General features: G+C 40.2%; 1 protein-coding gene across 1 annotated transcript in view; it reads left to right on the top strand.

Annotated features, from left to right (window-relative positions):
• The window catches only part of RHBDD1 (rhomboid domain containing 1), a 143,245-nt gene that overhangs the window by 20,304 nt on the left and 109,449 nt on the right, over positions 1-13,492 (top strand). The window contains exon 2 of the mRNA XM_049768323.1: positions 12,126-12,615. Within this exon, the coding sequence (XP_049624280.1) occupies positions 12,183-12,615 (433 nt within the window). The 5' untranslated portion in view covers positions 12,126-12,182. The remainder of the gene's footprint in view (positions 1-12,125; positions 12,616-13,492) is intronic.

The raw sequence follows: 13,492 nt of genomic DNA, 5'->3' as shown, positions 1-13,492 counted from the left end.
TCAATACAAGCACTCTCTTTGCTACATTATTTCTTTGGCCTTAGCATTTTTATTTATTATATTCAAGAATTCTATCCCAAATGTTGCATTACACCACATTAACATTGCAGATTTTATGCCAAATATTCTTGCACAGCTCCCCAGCCCCCGATTCTGTTATCATTATATGGAGCTTTTGTGTAAGAAAAGCTGTGCTTGGGAACTGAGAAATAATACAACTGATTGTGCCCAGTTCAACTACCAACTCAGGTTCAATCCCTGGTATTTCATATGGATCCCCAAGCACTTCAGGAGTAATTCCTGAATGCAAAGCCATGAATAACCTCTGAGTACTGCTGGGTATGATCCCCAAATAAAATGAATCAACTACAGAAAAAGAAAAGTTGTGCCATGTTTAAACAGGTTGCAATGATGATGATTCAGAGATAAATGGATAAGCATAGTAGGATAAAGCTGCACAAAGAAATATTATTTGGCAAAGGAGAGGACTCACAACCAGAGTGCATGCTTTATACATGAGAGCTCCAAGTTCCACCTTAGTGTCATGTGGTCCCTTGAGCCCTACTGGGATTAACCACAGAGCCTCAAGTTCCACCAGGCTCCACAGGGCATGGTGCCCCAAACAAACAAATGTATGTATCTATCAAAAGGAAATATAGACACCACAATAATGTGAATTATTGACTTATATCCTTGTTAAACACCGATGCAAAGATTCTCAACAAAATATTAGCAAGTAATTCATCAAGAAGGCTATACACCATGACCAAATAGGATTCATTCTAAGGATGCAAAGATAGTTTTGTATGTGCAAGTCAATCAATATAATATACCATATCAATAAACATTATTTGATTGTATCAATAGATGCAGTGAAAACATTCAACAAGGTCCAACACCCAGTCATGATAAAAACTCAATAAGATAGGAATTGAAGGAACTTTCCTCAATATGGTCAAAGCCATTTACCACAAACCCATTGTAAGCATTATCCTCAACGGGGAAAAAAATTAAAAGCCTTTCCTTTAAGATCTGACACAAGACAAGGTTGCCACTTCTCACCACTTTTACTCATTATGGTACTGGAAGTACTTGCCATAGCCATTAGGCAAGAAAAAGATATCGGGGCCGGAGTTGTGGCACAGAGCAATAAGGCATCTGCTTTGCTGGCTCTAGCCTAGGACGGACCGCAGATTGATCCCCCGGCATCCCATATGGTCCCCCAAGCCAGGAGCAATTTCTGAATGCATAGCCAGGAGTAACCCCTGAGCGTTGCTGGGCGTGGCCCAAACAAACAACCACAAAACAACAACAACAATAAAAAAAAAGATATCAAGGGCATTCAAATAGGAAAGGAGGAAGTCAAGCTCTCATTGTTTGCAGATGACCTGATATTGTATTTAGAAAATCCTTACGAGTCTACAAAACAGTTTGTAGAAACTACAGTAGACTTAGTAAAGTGGCAGGCTACAAAATTAATACACCAAAATCTATGACTTTGCTATATACAAATAATGAAAGAGAAGAAAATCATATTAAAAAATGATCCCATTCACAATTGTGCCTCAGAATCAAGTACCTTAGAGTCAATTTAGCTAAAGAGGTGAGAGACTTATACAAAGGAAACTACAAAACACTGCTTTAAGAAATAAAGCAGGACACTAAGAAGTGGAAACATATACCCTGCTTATGGATTGGGAGGATTAATACAGTTAAAATGGCAGTACTTCCCAAAACATTGTACAGATTTAATGCAATCCTTATTAGAATACACATGAAATTTTTTAAAGAAGTGGATCTTTGAAGTGGATCAAACACTCTTAAAATTCATTTGGAATAATAAACATCCACGAATAACTAAAGCAATCCTTGACAAAAAGAAAAATAAAAAATAAAGAAGGCATCACTTTCCCCAACTTTAAACTGTACTATAAAGCAATAGTCATTAAAACAGCATAATTTTGGAAAAAAGACATACTCTCAGACCAATGGAACAGACTTGAATATTCAGAGCTGAGCCCGCAGGTTTACCATCAATTAATCTTTGATATAGGAGCAAGAAATACAAGGTGGAGCAAGGAAACAAGTGATGCAGGGAAAACTGGTCAACTACATGCAAAAACTGAACTTAGACCCCTCTTTAACTCCATGCACAAAGATCAAAGTGGATTACAGGGACTGGAGTGGTGGCACAATTGGTAGGGCATTTGCCTTGCATCTCCCAGTATCCTATATGGTCCCCCAAGTCTGGAGCAATTTCTGAGCGCATAGCTAGGAATAACCTCTGAGCATCACCAGGTGTGGCCCGAAAAGCAAAAAAAAAAAAAAAAAAAAATTGGATTACAGATTTTGTTATCAGACCTAAAAAACCATAAGGTACATAGAGGTACACAGAACATTCCATGACATTGAAACTAATGACATTTTCAAAGTTGAAACACCACTGACCAAGCTTATGTTAACAAGGATAAACAAATGGGATTACATTAAACTGAGAAGCTTCTGCATCTCAAAGAAACAGTGATTAGCATTCAAAGACTGCTCAAGGAATGGGAGAAATTCTTCACCTAACACCCATCAGATAAGGGGTTAATATCTAAGATACACAAAGTACTGACAGAACGTAACAAGAAAAAAACATCTAAACCTATAAAAAATGAGAAGAAATGAACAGACATTTTCTCAAAGAAGAAATACAGATGGCCAAAGGCACATACAAAATGGTTCCATTGCTAATCATCAGGGAGATGCAAATCAAAACAACAGTGAGATATCTCACACCACAGAGTCTGGCACACATCACAAAGGACAAGAACTACCAGTGCTGGTGTAGGTGTGGAAAGAAAGGGACTCTTATTTTCTGCTGGCGAGAATGTAGACTGATACAGCCTTTTTGGAAAACAATATAGATATTCATCAAAAAACTAGAAAATTGAACTTCCATATTATCTAACAATACTCCTCCTAGGGATATACCCTAGGAACCTCAAAATACCATCCAGTAAAGCCCCCTGCATTGCATTCCTATGTTTGTTGCAGCACTATTTACAATAGTCAAAACATGGAAACAACCGAAGTACCCAAGAACAGATAAGTGGCGAAAGAAACTGTGGTGTGTGTGTGTGTGTGTGTGTGTGTGTGTACTGGAATACTATGCAGTGGTTCAGAAAAATGAAGTTTGCTTATATGTGGATGGATTTGGAGATTATTATGATATTTGAAATGAACAGAGGGAAAGGGATTGACAGAATATTCCCACTCATTTGTAGGATATAAGAAATTTAAAAGATACTATGGTAATAATATCCAGAGACAGTAGAGCTGAAGGTCAGGAGGACCAATCAATGGTAGGAAGCTTGCCACAAATAGGGGGTCAGTGTAGTTAGGGCTGAGAAAGGACCATTATGAGAAGAAAAGTTGGAATATATCACTCTGGACAAAAATGGGGTACCAAAGAAGATAAAGTGATATGCATGATACATACCCCTTCATTAACAGTAGTGCAAACCACAGTGTCAAATGGGGGAATAAAAGGAAGAGAGTGAGAAATGGGGGAGGGGAGAGGAGAGAGGATGTTTGCCAAGAGGCAGGCAGGTTTTGGAGGGGTGGGAAATTGGGGGCTTTGGTGTGGGAAAAACACACTGGTGAAGGGTGGTGTGTGTTGTATGACTGAAATTTAAACATGAAAAATTTTGTAAATGTGCTTAAATAAGGTATTTTTTAAAAATTAAAAAAACATGTATTTATGTATATATGTAATTTGGTAATAAAATGATACTAGGTCTCAAAAGTTGGTACATTGGGGCCGGAGAGGTGGCACTAGAGGTAAAGTGTCTGTCTGCCTTGCAAGCACTAGCCAAAAAAGGACCACGGTTCTATTTCCCCGGCGTCCCATATGGTCCCCCCTAAGCCAGGGGCAATTTCTGAGCGCTTAGCCAGGAGTAACCCCTGAGTATAAAACGGGTGTGCCCCCCAAAACAAACAAACAAACAAACAAAAAAGTTGGTACAATAAGGATGGGCTTAAAAACCTTCCACTAAATGAGAAAATTGTATGTTGTATGATTCCACTGGTGTGACATGTTCAGAGCAAGTAGAGCCATAGAGACAAAGTCGATCATTGGTGGTCAAGCACTGGAGAAAGGACTAGGGGGGAAATAATTGCTAATGGGCTCAGGATTCATTTGGGGGTAATGTTCTCCAGCTATGTAGTCATGGCACTTTTACATCCTTGTGAATATACATTGAATTTACAGTTTGAGCGAGTTGTATAACGTGTGACTTATATTTTACTGAAACACATCCAAAGCTTGAGTGTCTGGAAAGTCAGGGCATTTACAGAGTGTTGAATCTGGATGATAGAAAGCTTTTTTAAATAGTTGCTGAATGACTAGAGTAAACTCAGATTCCCCCCCACCCCCATGATTTAAAAAAAAAAAAGCCAAATGAATATACTTAAAATATATGGATTTATTAAATAAAAGTTACCAAAGGCATGAAAACGATAACCATGACATTATGGGACCACACTTCCAATGGAATAAACCTTTTCTTGGGTCTTGCAGAACTCTCACAATTTATTTTTTATTTCTCTCTCTCTCTCTCTCTTTTTTTTTTTTTTTGACCACACCCAGCAATGCTGAGGGGATTACTCCTGGCTCTGCACTCAGGAGTCATCTCTGGAGGTGCTCTGGAGATCATAGTAGATGCCAGGGATTGAACCCAAGTCATCTGTGTGCAAAACAAGTACCTTATCTTTCATCACTCTAGAGCTGAACTCTTGCAATTTAAAATGATTTCTAGAAGCTGAAAAGATAGTACAACATGTACAGTGTTAACTGTGCATGCAGTCAACTGTGTTCCATCTTTGTCAACAAATATGGTTTCCTGAACTCAGAAGTGATTCTGAGTGCAGAGCCAGGAGTGAGCCCCGAGCTCTGCCAGTTGGGGCCCCAAGCCCAAAACAAATAAGAAAAGATTTTAGAGGATAATTTAAGATGTGTTGAGCTTTGAAAACAGGGAGGGCTGCTTTCAGACTGTTTTCAATGACTTCTATTATACCTGCAGTTTCTTTCTTGCTTGCAAAATTTATTTAGTTATCAGATACCAAATTCAATATATACTTATAGATGATACATGTTCTTGCATTTTAATTATTTAAAAAAAATTTTTTTTTGGTCACACCGGTAGCGCTCAGGGGTTACTCCTGGCTCCACACTCAGAAATTGCTCCTGGTAGGCTCGGGGGACCATATGGGATGCTGGGATTCGAACCACTGACCTTCTGCATGAAAGGCAAATGCCTTACCTCCATGCTATCACTCCGGTCCCTGCATTTTAATTATCTTTTTTTTTTTTTTATTGATTTTTGGGCCACACTGGCTATGCTCAGGGGTTGCTCCTGGTTATCTGCTCCTCAGAAATAGCTCCTGGCAGGCACGGGGGACCATGTGGGACGCCGGGATTCAAACCAACCACCTTAGGTCCTGGATCGGCCGCTTGCAAGGCAAACACTGCTGTGCCATCTCTCCAGCCCCCATTTTAATTATCTTAATTGAATTATAGGATGCTAATTTTTGCCTTTTGCTGTGGACTGCACTGAGCGGTACTGGTAGGCTGCTCAGAACCCCTGTGAGAGGTTCTCTCCAGATGTATGGGGGTAAGGACACATGGTGTCAGATATTGAACTCAGAACCTCCCCACATACAGGACAAGCACTGTAGCCACTTTCTTGGCTTGAATTCTTGGTCAGTTAATGTGAAAATTAATGTATGAGCTTCCTCAGTAAGTGATAATAATGAAACATTTTTTTGCTTTTTAAGTAGAACTTTAAAAAAAAATCACCCCAATTAGTTTCCTTCTTTTTTATTTTTTTGTAAAACTAAACTTCCTTTTTCTTTCTCCCTTGAGACACATTGGTTTTCCAAGTTATGAATCTCATTTCCTTTGTTTGTTCTACCCACTTTGTTTTCACTATTATGTACCTGTTTAATTTTTAATTTCTCATTAAAAGTAAATATGGCTAATTTCTCAGTATTTCAAGTTGCATTCCATTTCTCTCTGCTACAACCTTGATATAGTGTTATCTAGTGTATATTATTACATAATTCAAGTGTCCCCCTTATCAAGAAATTCCGGCCTAACAGCCTATTGATATGTCTTAGAGGGATCTGTGGTTTATTTCTGTGAAATTGAGATAAATTCTAAAAATGCTTCTGGAGCTAAGTTTCATACTATGGGGAAGTCATTAGAGTTGCAGAAGTTGCAGGAAGATTACTTGAAATAAACGTATCAGAGGTCTTCAGACCTTGGAAATGCCAATCCTGACTCAGTGTGCAAGTCCTTTTTCAAAAGATGATGGGGATCACTATACTGGGCTTTAGTTATTGTAATCTGTGGATTGGAATGGATAGGACGCTTCTTCCTAGCAGAACTCTTGATATAGGAGTGACTGTGTAACTGGTGCGTAGGGACCAAGGCTGACAGCAGTGTGAAAGGAGACCAGAGAGATAGGCACAGGGCGTAGTTGCCAGGATGCAGCTGCAATAAAGGGTCTGGTCTTTATTCTACATAGAAGGATAACTCACTGAAGGCTTCTGTGCAGCTGATTGCAGCTTCACTTTGGACAGGATGACTCTGAGCAGTGCATGGACAGTGACTGGTAAGTACTTGGAGGGAAGAGAGAATCAAGGGTATGAGTTTTCCTTTTTCTTTTTTCTTTTTTTGCAACTCTGGTTAGAAATTAGTTGCCTCTGACTTTAATACCTGATTCATCGGCTGACTCTGTGCTAAGGTGGAGCTTTGGAGGAAGAAGATTGGAAGGGACCATCTGGAGTTCATGTGTTTAGGGGGATGTGGCATGTAGGGACTAGCCTGGCCTTCCCTGAGTTGTTACTAAGTAATTTGTGGTCGGGGTACACATCCATAGATATCTTATAGATTTGAGGGTCAGAACAGAATTTTTTGATTTTGATTTTGTCTTTTTATTTTTTGAGTTCAGGGGTTACTTCTGGCTCTACATTCAGAAATTCCTGGTGGGAATTGGCGGATCGTGTGAGCTGCATGCAAGCCAAGTGTTCTTACCCATTGTACTATAGCGCAGAGCCCCACTTTTTGATATATTTTTTTTTAAAGTTTTGATCCATACTGGTGATGCCAAGCTGCTACTCTTGGCTCAGTGATCCAGGGTCACTTCTGCACATGTTTTGGAAAAGAAATATGCGACTGGGGATCAAACTTGGCTCTCCTGAACACAAAACATGTGCTCCTGCCTTTTGAACTAGCTCTCTGGCCCCAGAAATGCAGTGTTCTTGATTTCATTTTATAGTCAATGCTTCCTTATTATTGCTTTTCTCTTTATGCCTTCCCTGTACAAGAGATCAAATAACAGATATGATTTTAACGTAGCTTTTCTGTGACCTTGAGACATCTGTCATTATGGATGATGGCTTCTTAGAAGGATGATAGTATATAGAGTTTGTATTCAGTAGTCTCTCAGTTTATTGTTAATATTCAAAACTTACTGGCCAGGTGTGTGACTCAGTTGGTAGTGTCTCCCTCCTATGTGTGAGGTACTGGGTAGGCCCAGGCACTGCCCCCAAATGTAGACCTTTCCTTCTCTCTCCTTTAAAGCTGTGTTCTGATGCACTTAGTGAAAACACATCCCAAAGTATTATGTCAGACTTGCTTTAATGTTTTTCTGCTTTCATAGTATGTACATATTTGTTGAGAATAGGAAATACATAGTTTTCTTTATCAGTTTTGACTTTTTGTAGGCAATATTTTTTATTTGTTTAGCAAGTAGAAAGGGTCAATTTAGGGCCCAGGCCTCTCTGTTTGTATGTGCCTGCAGCATGTATGAGCCTGTCTAGGGCCTAGCCTGCATTTGCCCGTTCATGTTTTTAAGTAGATAACTGAAAGGAAGGAAGGAGTGGTGATCCCGTGAGAAGCCACAATCATTTCATTCTCAGGCATCACAAGCTCAGACAAGCAATATTCTTTTTCTAAGATTAAGTTCCCTGAAGTCTCTTGAGAAATCAGGACTGAAAAAATGCATATTTGGGGATCATCCTGATAGAAACAACTAAAGAAGCCAGGGAATTCCATGTATCAATGCACAGTGAGTTGGGATTGATAGGAAATGAAAGGCTGAGACAGAAGGACTGGAGCCTGCACTGGAGAGCAGGGTATGCTGGGAAAGGGGGAAAGAGCTGAAGAATGGGTAGGAATGTAAATGGAAAGGGACCTTTTGATTTGGCCTGAAGTCAAGTAAATTTCATATGAATATGAGAGTGTAGTGTAAAATATGACTGGGGAAATTCCGTTGTCCTTGTTTTATACCCTCCATCAGTAATGATTTCAATAAGGGTTTTTTTTTTTTTCTTTAAGCTCAGATAGAATTAGTTTTGATTTTCTACTTGCATGGTCTAGAATACATAAGACACTATACTGAAACTGAAGGGTTTGCTTTGTGATTTCATGCAGTTTATAACTTATGACCAAGGTCATATTTCTCCATTGCTCCCATTAGATGTAATGATGTTTGATGTATGTAATTATTTTGGGGATTCTCAAAAAGAAAAGAAAAGAAACCATAGCAGTTTAAGAATAGAAATTGGACTTGAATGCCTAAGTGAAAAATATAGACCATTTTTTAAATTATTTGGGAGTGTTATAGTGAAAATTCCACTAATGCTACAAAACTCTGATAATTTTATGGCAGTACAGAAACATGTGACCCTATGCATGTGTATGCTTATATACTTAGTGTATGTTATAGTTTGGGAGGCATTTCCTCTTGGTATTATGGTGATAAGAATTCATATATGATGATATGAAGTAAATTTGAGACTTCATTAGTTTGTTTTGGTTTTGGGTCACACCTGGCGGTTACTCCTGACTCTGCACTCAGGAATCATTCCTGGGATGCTGGGAATCTGAAACGGGGTTGGCCATATGCAAGGCAAGCCCTCTACCCACTGTGCTATCACTGCAGCCCAGTGATATCTTATTAGGATGCATCTTTTAGCAAAGGAATTTTCACATAATTGTGCTGCCTGACAGGAATGGAAAAGCAACTGTGGACTTTGTTCTAGAAATATTAGTCATTCTGGAAAAAAGGTATTATCTCTCTGAATTTTTTTTTTTTTTTGGGTCACACCCGGCAGTGCTCAGGGGTTACTCCTGGCTCCAGGCTCAGAAATTGCTCCTGGCAGGCACAGGGGACCATATGGGACACCAGAATTCCAACCGATGCCCTCTTGCATGAAAGGCAAACGTCTTACCTTCATACTATCTCTCCGGCCTCTATCTCTCAAATTTGAGTTGAAGACATGCGAGATCAGAAAGTTTTAGTAATTTGCCCTGGATCGCAAGACTAGGAAATGGGCATCCTGTCCTTTTGGAACTCATGCTTTTTGCAATTTCCTGTATAAATGTGGCTCTGAGTGAATCATCGTTTTGGGAGCGAAAAAGCCCCCACAGAGAAATAGATAACAACTTGAGAAGTTTTTTTTTTTATCATCCTGTCTTCTTCTTTGCATGTTTCTATATCTGGATCCCACATTTTTCTTCTTTTCTCCTATGATCAACAGGGCTCTTCTCTCTAAGGATTTGTTTCCTATTTCTCTCTTTCTTTATTTATATATATATATTTATATATATAGTTATATATATAGTTATATGTATATAATTATTTATTTATACACACATATGTGAGGATACATATTCCCCAGTTTCTCCTCATAAGTAAAATCTAGTTTCTTGATAAAGAAAATGTTTATTCCTTTGGGTTAGCACTCACTGTATAACACACTGCTCTAAAACACGGCAAAGCAAAACCATAAGTATTTAACTAAAGTGTTTTCTCTGCCATTTTCTCACCACGGCCCCTCTGACCTTGTTTTATTTCTGTGGCCCTCCTTGCTCTATGTATTGACACCCTAGTCTTGTTCCTTGCCCCCACTTTATGCTATTTTTATTTGTGGCCTCCTTGAGATATTTTGGGGTTCGACAGTCACTTGTTTTTTTTTTTTTTTTCTGGTTGTGTTAGCTCATGTTGGACTCGGGTGACACCTCTTAGGTTTTGCGGTCACATGTAAGTCAGCTCAACAGCTTTGCTTTGAGTGGTAGAGTAACCAGCACCAGTCTCTTTCATCCTACAGAGGACTAGACTGACTTGGATAAGTCCACTCAGTTGGCTAGAATGGATACAAGAGAAGGCAGAGGATTCCCTGTCAGTTGGAGTCCTCTGTTTCAGACATACTTCTCTAGGTCTTTTCCACCTCTGTTGGCCACAACAGTACAAGACAATCCCAACTAAGGATATGGAGAAAGAGAGAGGCAGTGCTGAACCTTGGAGCTCTTCCCTTTGTTGCTAATTCCAGATTAGTAGTGAGTGACTTCAAAAGGACTGAGCTAATCCAGGTTTGGCACGAAGTAGGCAACATTTAATTTCATTTTACCTATTTTCTGATTTTGGGTCACACCTATGATACTCAGGGCTTACTCCTGCCTCTACACTCAGGAAACACTACTGGCAGCACTCTGAGGATCATATGGGGTCCTGGAGATTGAACCTGGGTTGACCTCCTACAAGACAATTGCCCTACCTGCTGCACTCTTGCTCGGGCCCCAGTAGGAAACATTTGAAAGGTGAGGTTTTTGAGGGGGTGGACAAATAATATAGGGGTTATGACACATGCCTTACAAGTAGCAGTTCAATCCCTGGCACCACACCAGAGCATCACTAAGCACAACCCTAAAGCCCCTGAACATTGCTGGGAAACCTCTAGCACTGCAGGGCCTTATCACTGAGTCTGTGGTCCTCACATTGAACCCTTGGAGGATAGTTGCTGGGAGTTACTAACACCTGAACATTCTTTGGGAAACTCATCTCAACTCATTCCCTCAAAAACAGAAATACAGAAATCCTGAGGTTTATGTGTAGCTGAAATATTTTCTGGCAGTTGAAATCTGCTAATATGGAATAGAAGATAATATATATTGCAATTTAAGGCTAATTTGCTTGTTGGGCTTTAAAACCTCGGGAGAAGATGCTATCAAAATAAAATATTCTATTGTAAATGAAGGATATAGGGGTCAGGGGTGTGGCTCCATGGAGAGCCCTTGCCTTGCATGTGTTCAATTTCCAACAGTGCCCAAAACATAAGACAGGACAAGACCAGAGGGGTGTACTGAATTCTGAGTAGAAATCATTGTTGTGGGTTATTTTTTTTCTTTTTATTTTTTGTAAGAGATTACAAATTTGTTTATAAGACAAGCAGACCAATTTTTGCTGTTGTTGTTTTGGAACCACACCCAGTGGTGTTTAGTGCTTAATCCTGGCTCTGCCCTCTAGGATCACTCAGGTAGGATGCAGAGATGTATGTGGGTTTGCTGTGCTAGGCAAGTGCTTTACCTTCTATACTCTCATTTGGCCCTGCAAGTAATATTTGCAGGGCCTGGTTTATTTGTGAGAGAAAGCATCCCTGGGCTGGGGAGAGCTAGAAGGACTGGAGCACATACCTTGTGTGTGTGCAAGACCCCAAATTTAATCCCTAGCACCAGATCTGTCTCCCTGCTGTTAGTCCACTAGCTTTGCATTGCCAGGTCTGACTGTTGAAGTGGTGACTATCATTGAGAGTGGCCGTAAGCCCCCTGAACATTGGGACAACTACAAACAAAAAAAAAGGGTAAATTATACCCATGCATACCAAATACCTATTCATGAACTAGTAGTCCATTGGCATAAATTTTTTGCTTTATACTATAAAATGAAGGGGCTTAGCCAGAGTCCTGGGTATTACTTGGAAAGATGTATGAGTATGTCTGTGAGAAGGGAAATGGCTAGGGTATGTAAAAGAAAAGTTTATTTTTAAGTCCTTTTTTGGGTGTGTATATGTATTGGTGGTGGTGGGGGGGGTAGGACCATACCCAATAGCATTCAGGGGCTATTCCTTGATATACTGAGGGTTCACTGATGTTGGTGTTGGGGACATTAGACAGGGGTGGTGGGTTGAAAATCCTTAAACAAGGTAAGTGCCTTAATCCCTGTATTTTCTCTCCAGCACCAGTACTCTTTTGGAATAGATGGGATTTTTCAGATGCATTTTGTTTTCTGTTTTAGACTTAGCTGCCTGATACTTACTTCCTGGGATTCCTGAAGCCCGAGTTGCTTCTAACCATGCAGCGGAGATCTAGAGGAGTCAATACTGGCCTGCTTCTGCTTCTTTCTCAAATCTTCCATGTTGGTATCAACAATATTCCACCTGTGACCCTGGCAACTTTGGCTGTCAACATCTGGCTCTTTTTAAAGCCTCTGAAGCCTCTCTATAGCTCTTGCCTTAGCGTAGAGAAGTGCTACCATGAGCAAGACTGGCAACGCTTGCTGCTCTCACCCCTTCACCATGCGGATGATTGGCATTTGTATTTCAACATGGCATCCATGCTGTGGAAAGGCATGAAGCTGGAGAGAAGACTGGGCAGTCGCCGGTTTGCCTTTATCATCACCACATTCTCGTTACTCACGGGGGTGGTGTACCTGGTGCTGGAATTTGCTCTTGCAGAATTTATGAATGAGCCTGACTTCAGAAGGAGCTGTGCAGTTGGTTTCTCAGGTAAGCTCCACACATTGCCTGGGAGCGTTTGTGCAGACAGAAGGGAGATGTCATTACTGTCATTTTGTGTGTGTGTGTGTGTGTGTGTGTGTGTGTGTGTGTGTGTGTGTGTGTGTGTAAAGTTTAGCTTCCCGGTGGCAAGGGAATAAAATGCAGAATTATTATTGGCAGCCTGGGCTTGGATTTTGGAGAAGCTGGTTTTGGAGGGAAAGTGCTCAGACAGGATGTGGGTTTTACTATTGCTCATTATGTGGCTTCATTATGCAGTGCTGGGGATCATAATTGTTTCTTGGATAGTTGTCTAGAGAGTTTGTAGGAGAAGAAAGAGATCTTGGGTTTATACTGGCTCGATCATGGCAGTGCCAGAGAGAGCCTTTGATGCATTTACAATAGCAAATTCTCGACAAGGATGAGTGTGCCTCTCAGAAGATTGTAAAATAACTGCTCCATACCCTACTGGGATTTGCTTATTATGTTCTAGGGGCCACAACAGTCACTGCACATTGCACACTGTTTAATACATAAGAGTTCCAGAGGGATTGACATTATGCAGGGTTTGTGGATGAGGAAGCTAATTCTCAAAAATTTGACTTACTCAAGGCTACTCTCTTGCTAAACTGGAAGAACTGGGATTTGAACCCAGTCTCTATGACCTTAATCACACATTTCATTACCTCTCACATTTCCTTCTTATTGGTTTGTTTTGGGGTCACAGCTAGCTGTGCTCCGGGTTTACAACTAACTCTGTGCCCAGGGATCACTTCTGGCACAGCTCAAGGAATTGTATATGATGCCAGGGATTGAACCTTGCGTTTGGCTACATGCAAGGCAAGCGTGTACTACCTCTGATCTGCCCTTTCAAAATATATTTTTTTAA

Source organism: Suncus etruscus, chromosome 2 (assembly GCF_024139225.1).
Source record: "Suncus etruscus isolate mSunEtr1 chromosome 2, mSunEtr1.pri.cur, whole genome shotgun sequence".
NCBI lineage: Eukaryota > Metazoa > Chordata > Mammalia > Eulipotyphla > Soricidae > Suncus > Suncus etruscus.
Note: the sequence above shows the minus strand (reverse complement) of the source record. Positions and strands in the feature narration are given on the sequence as shown.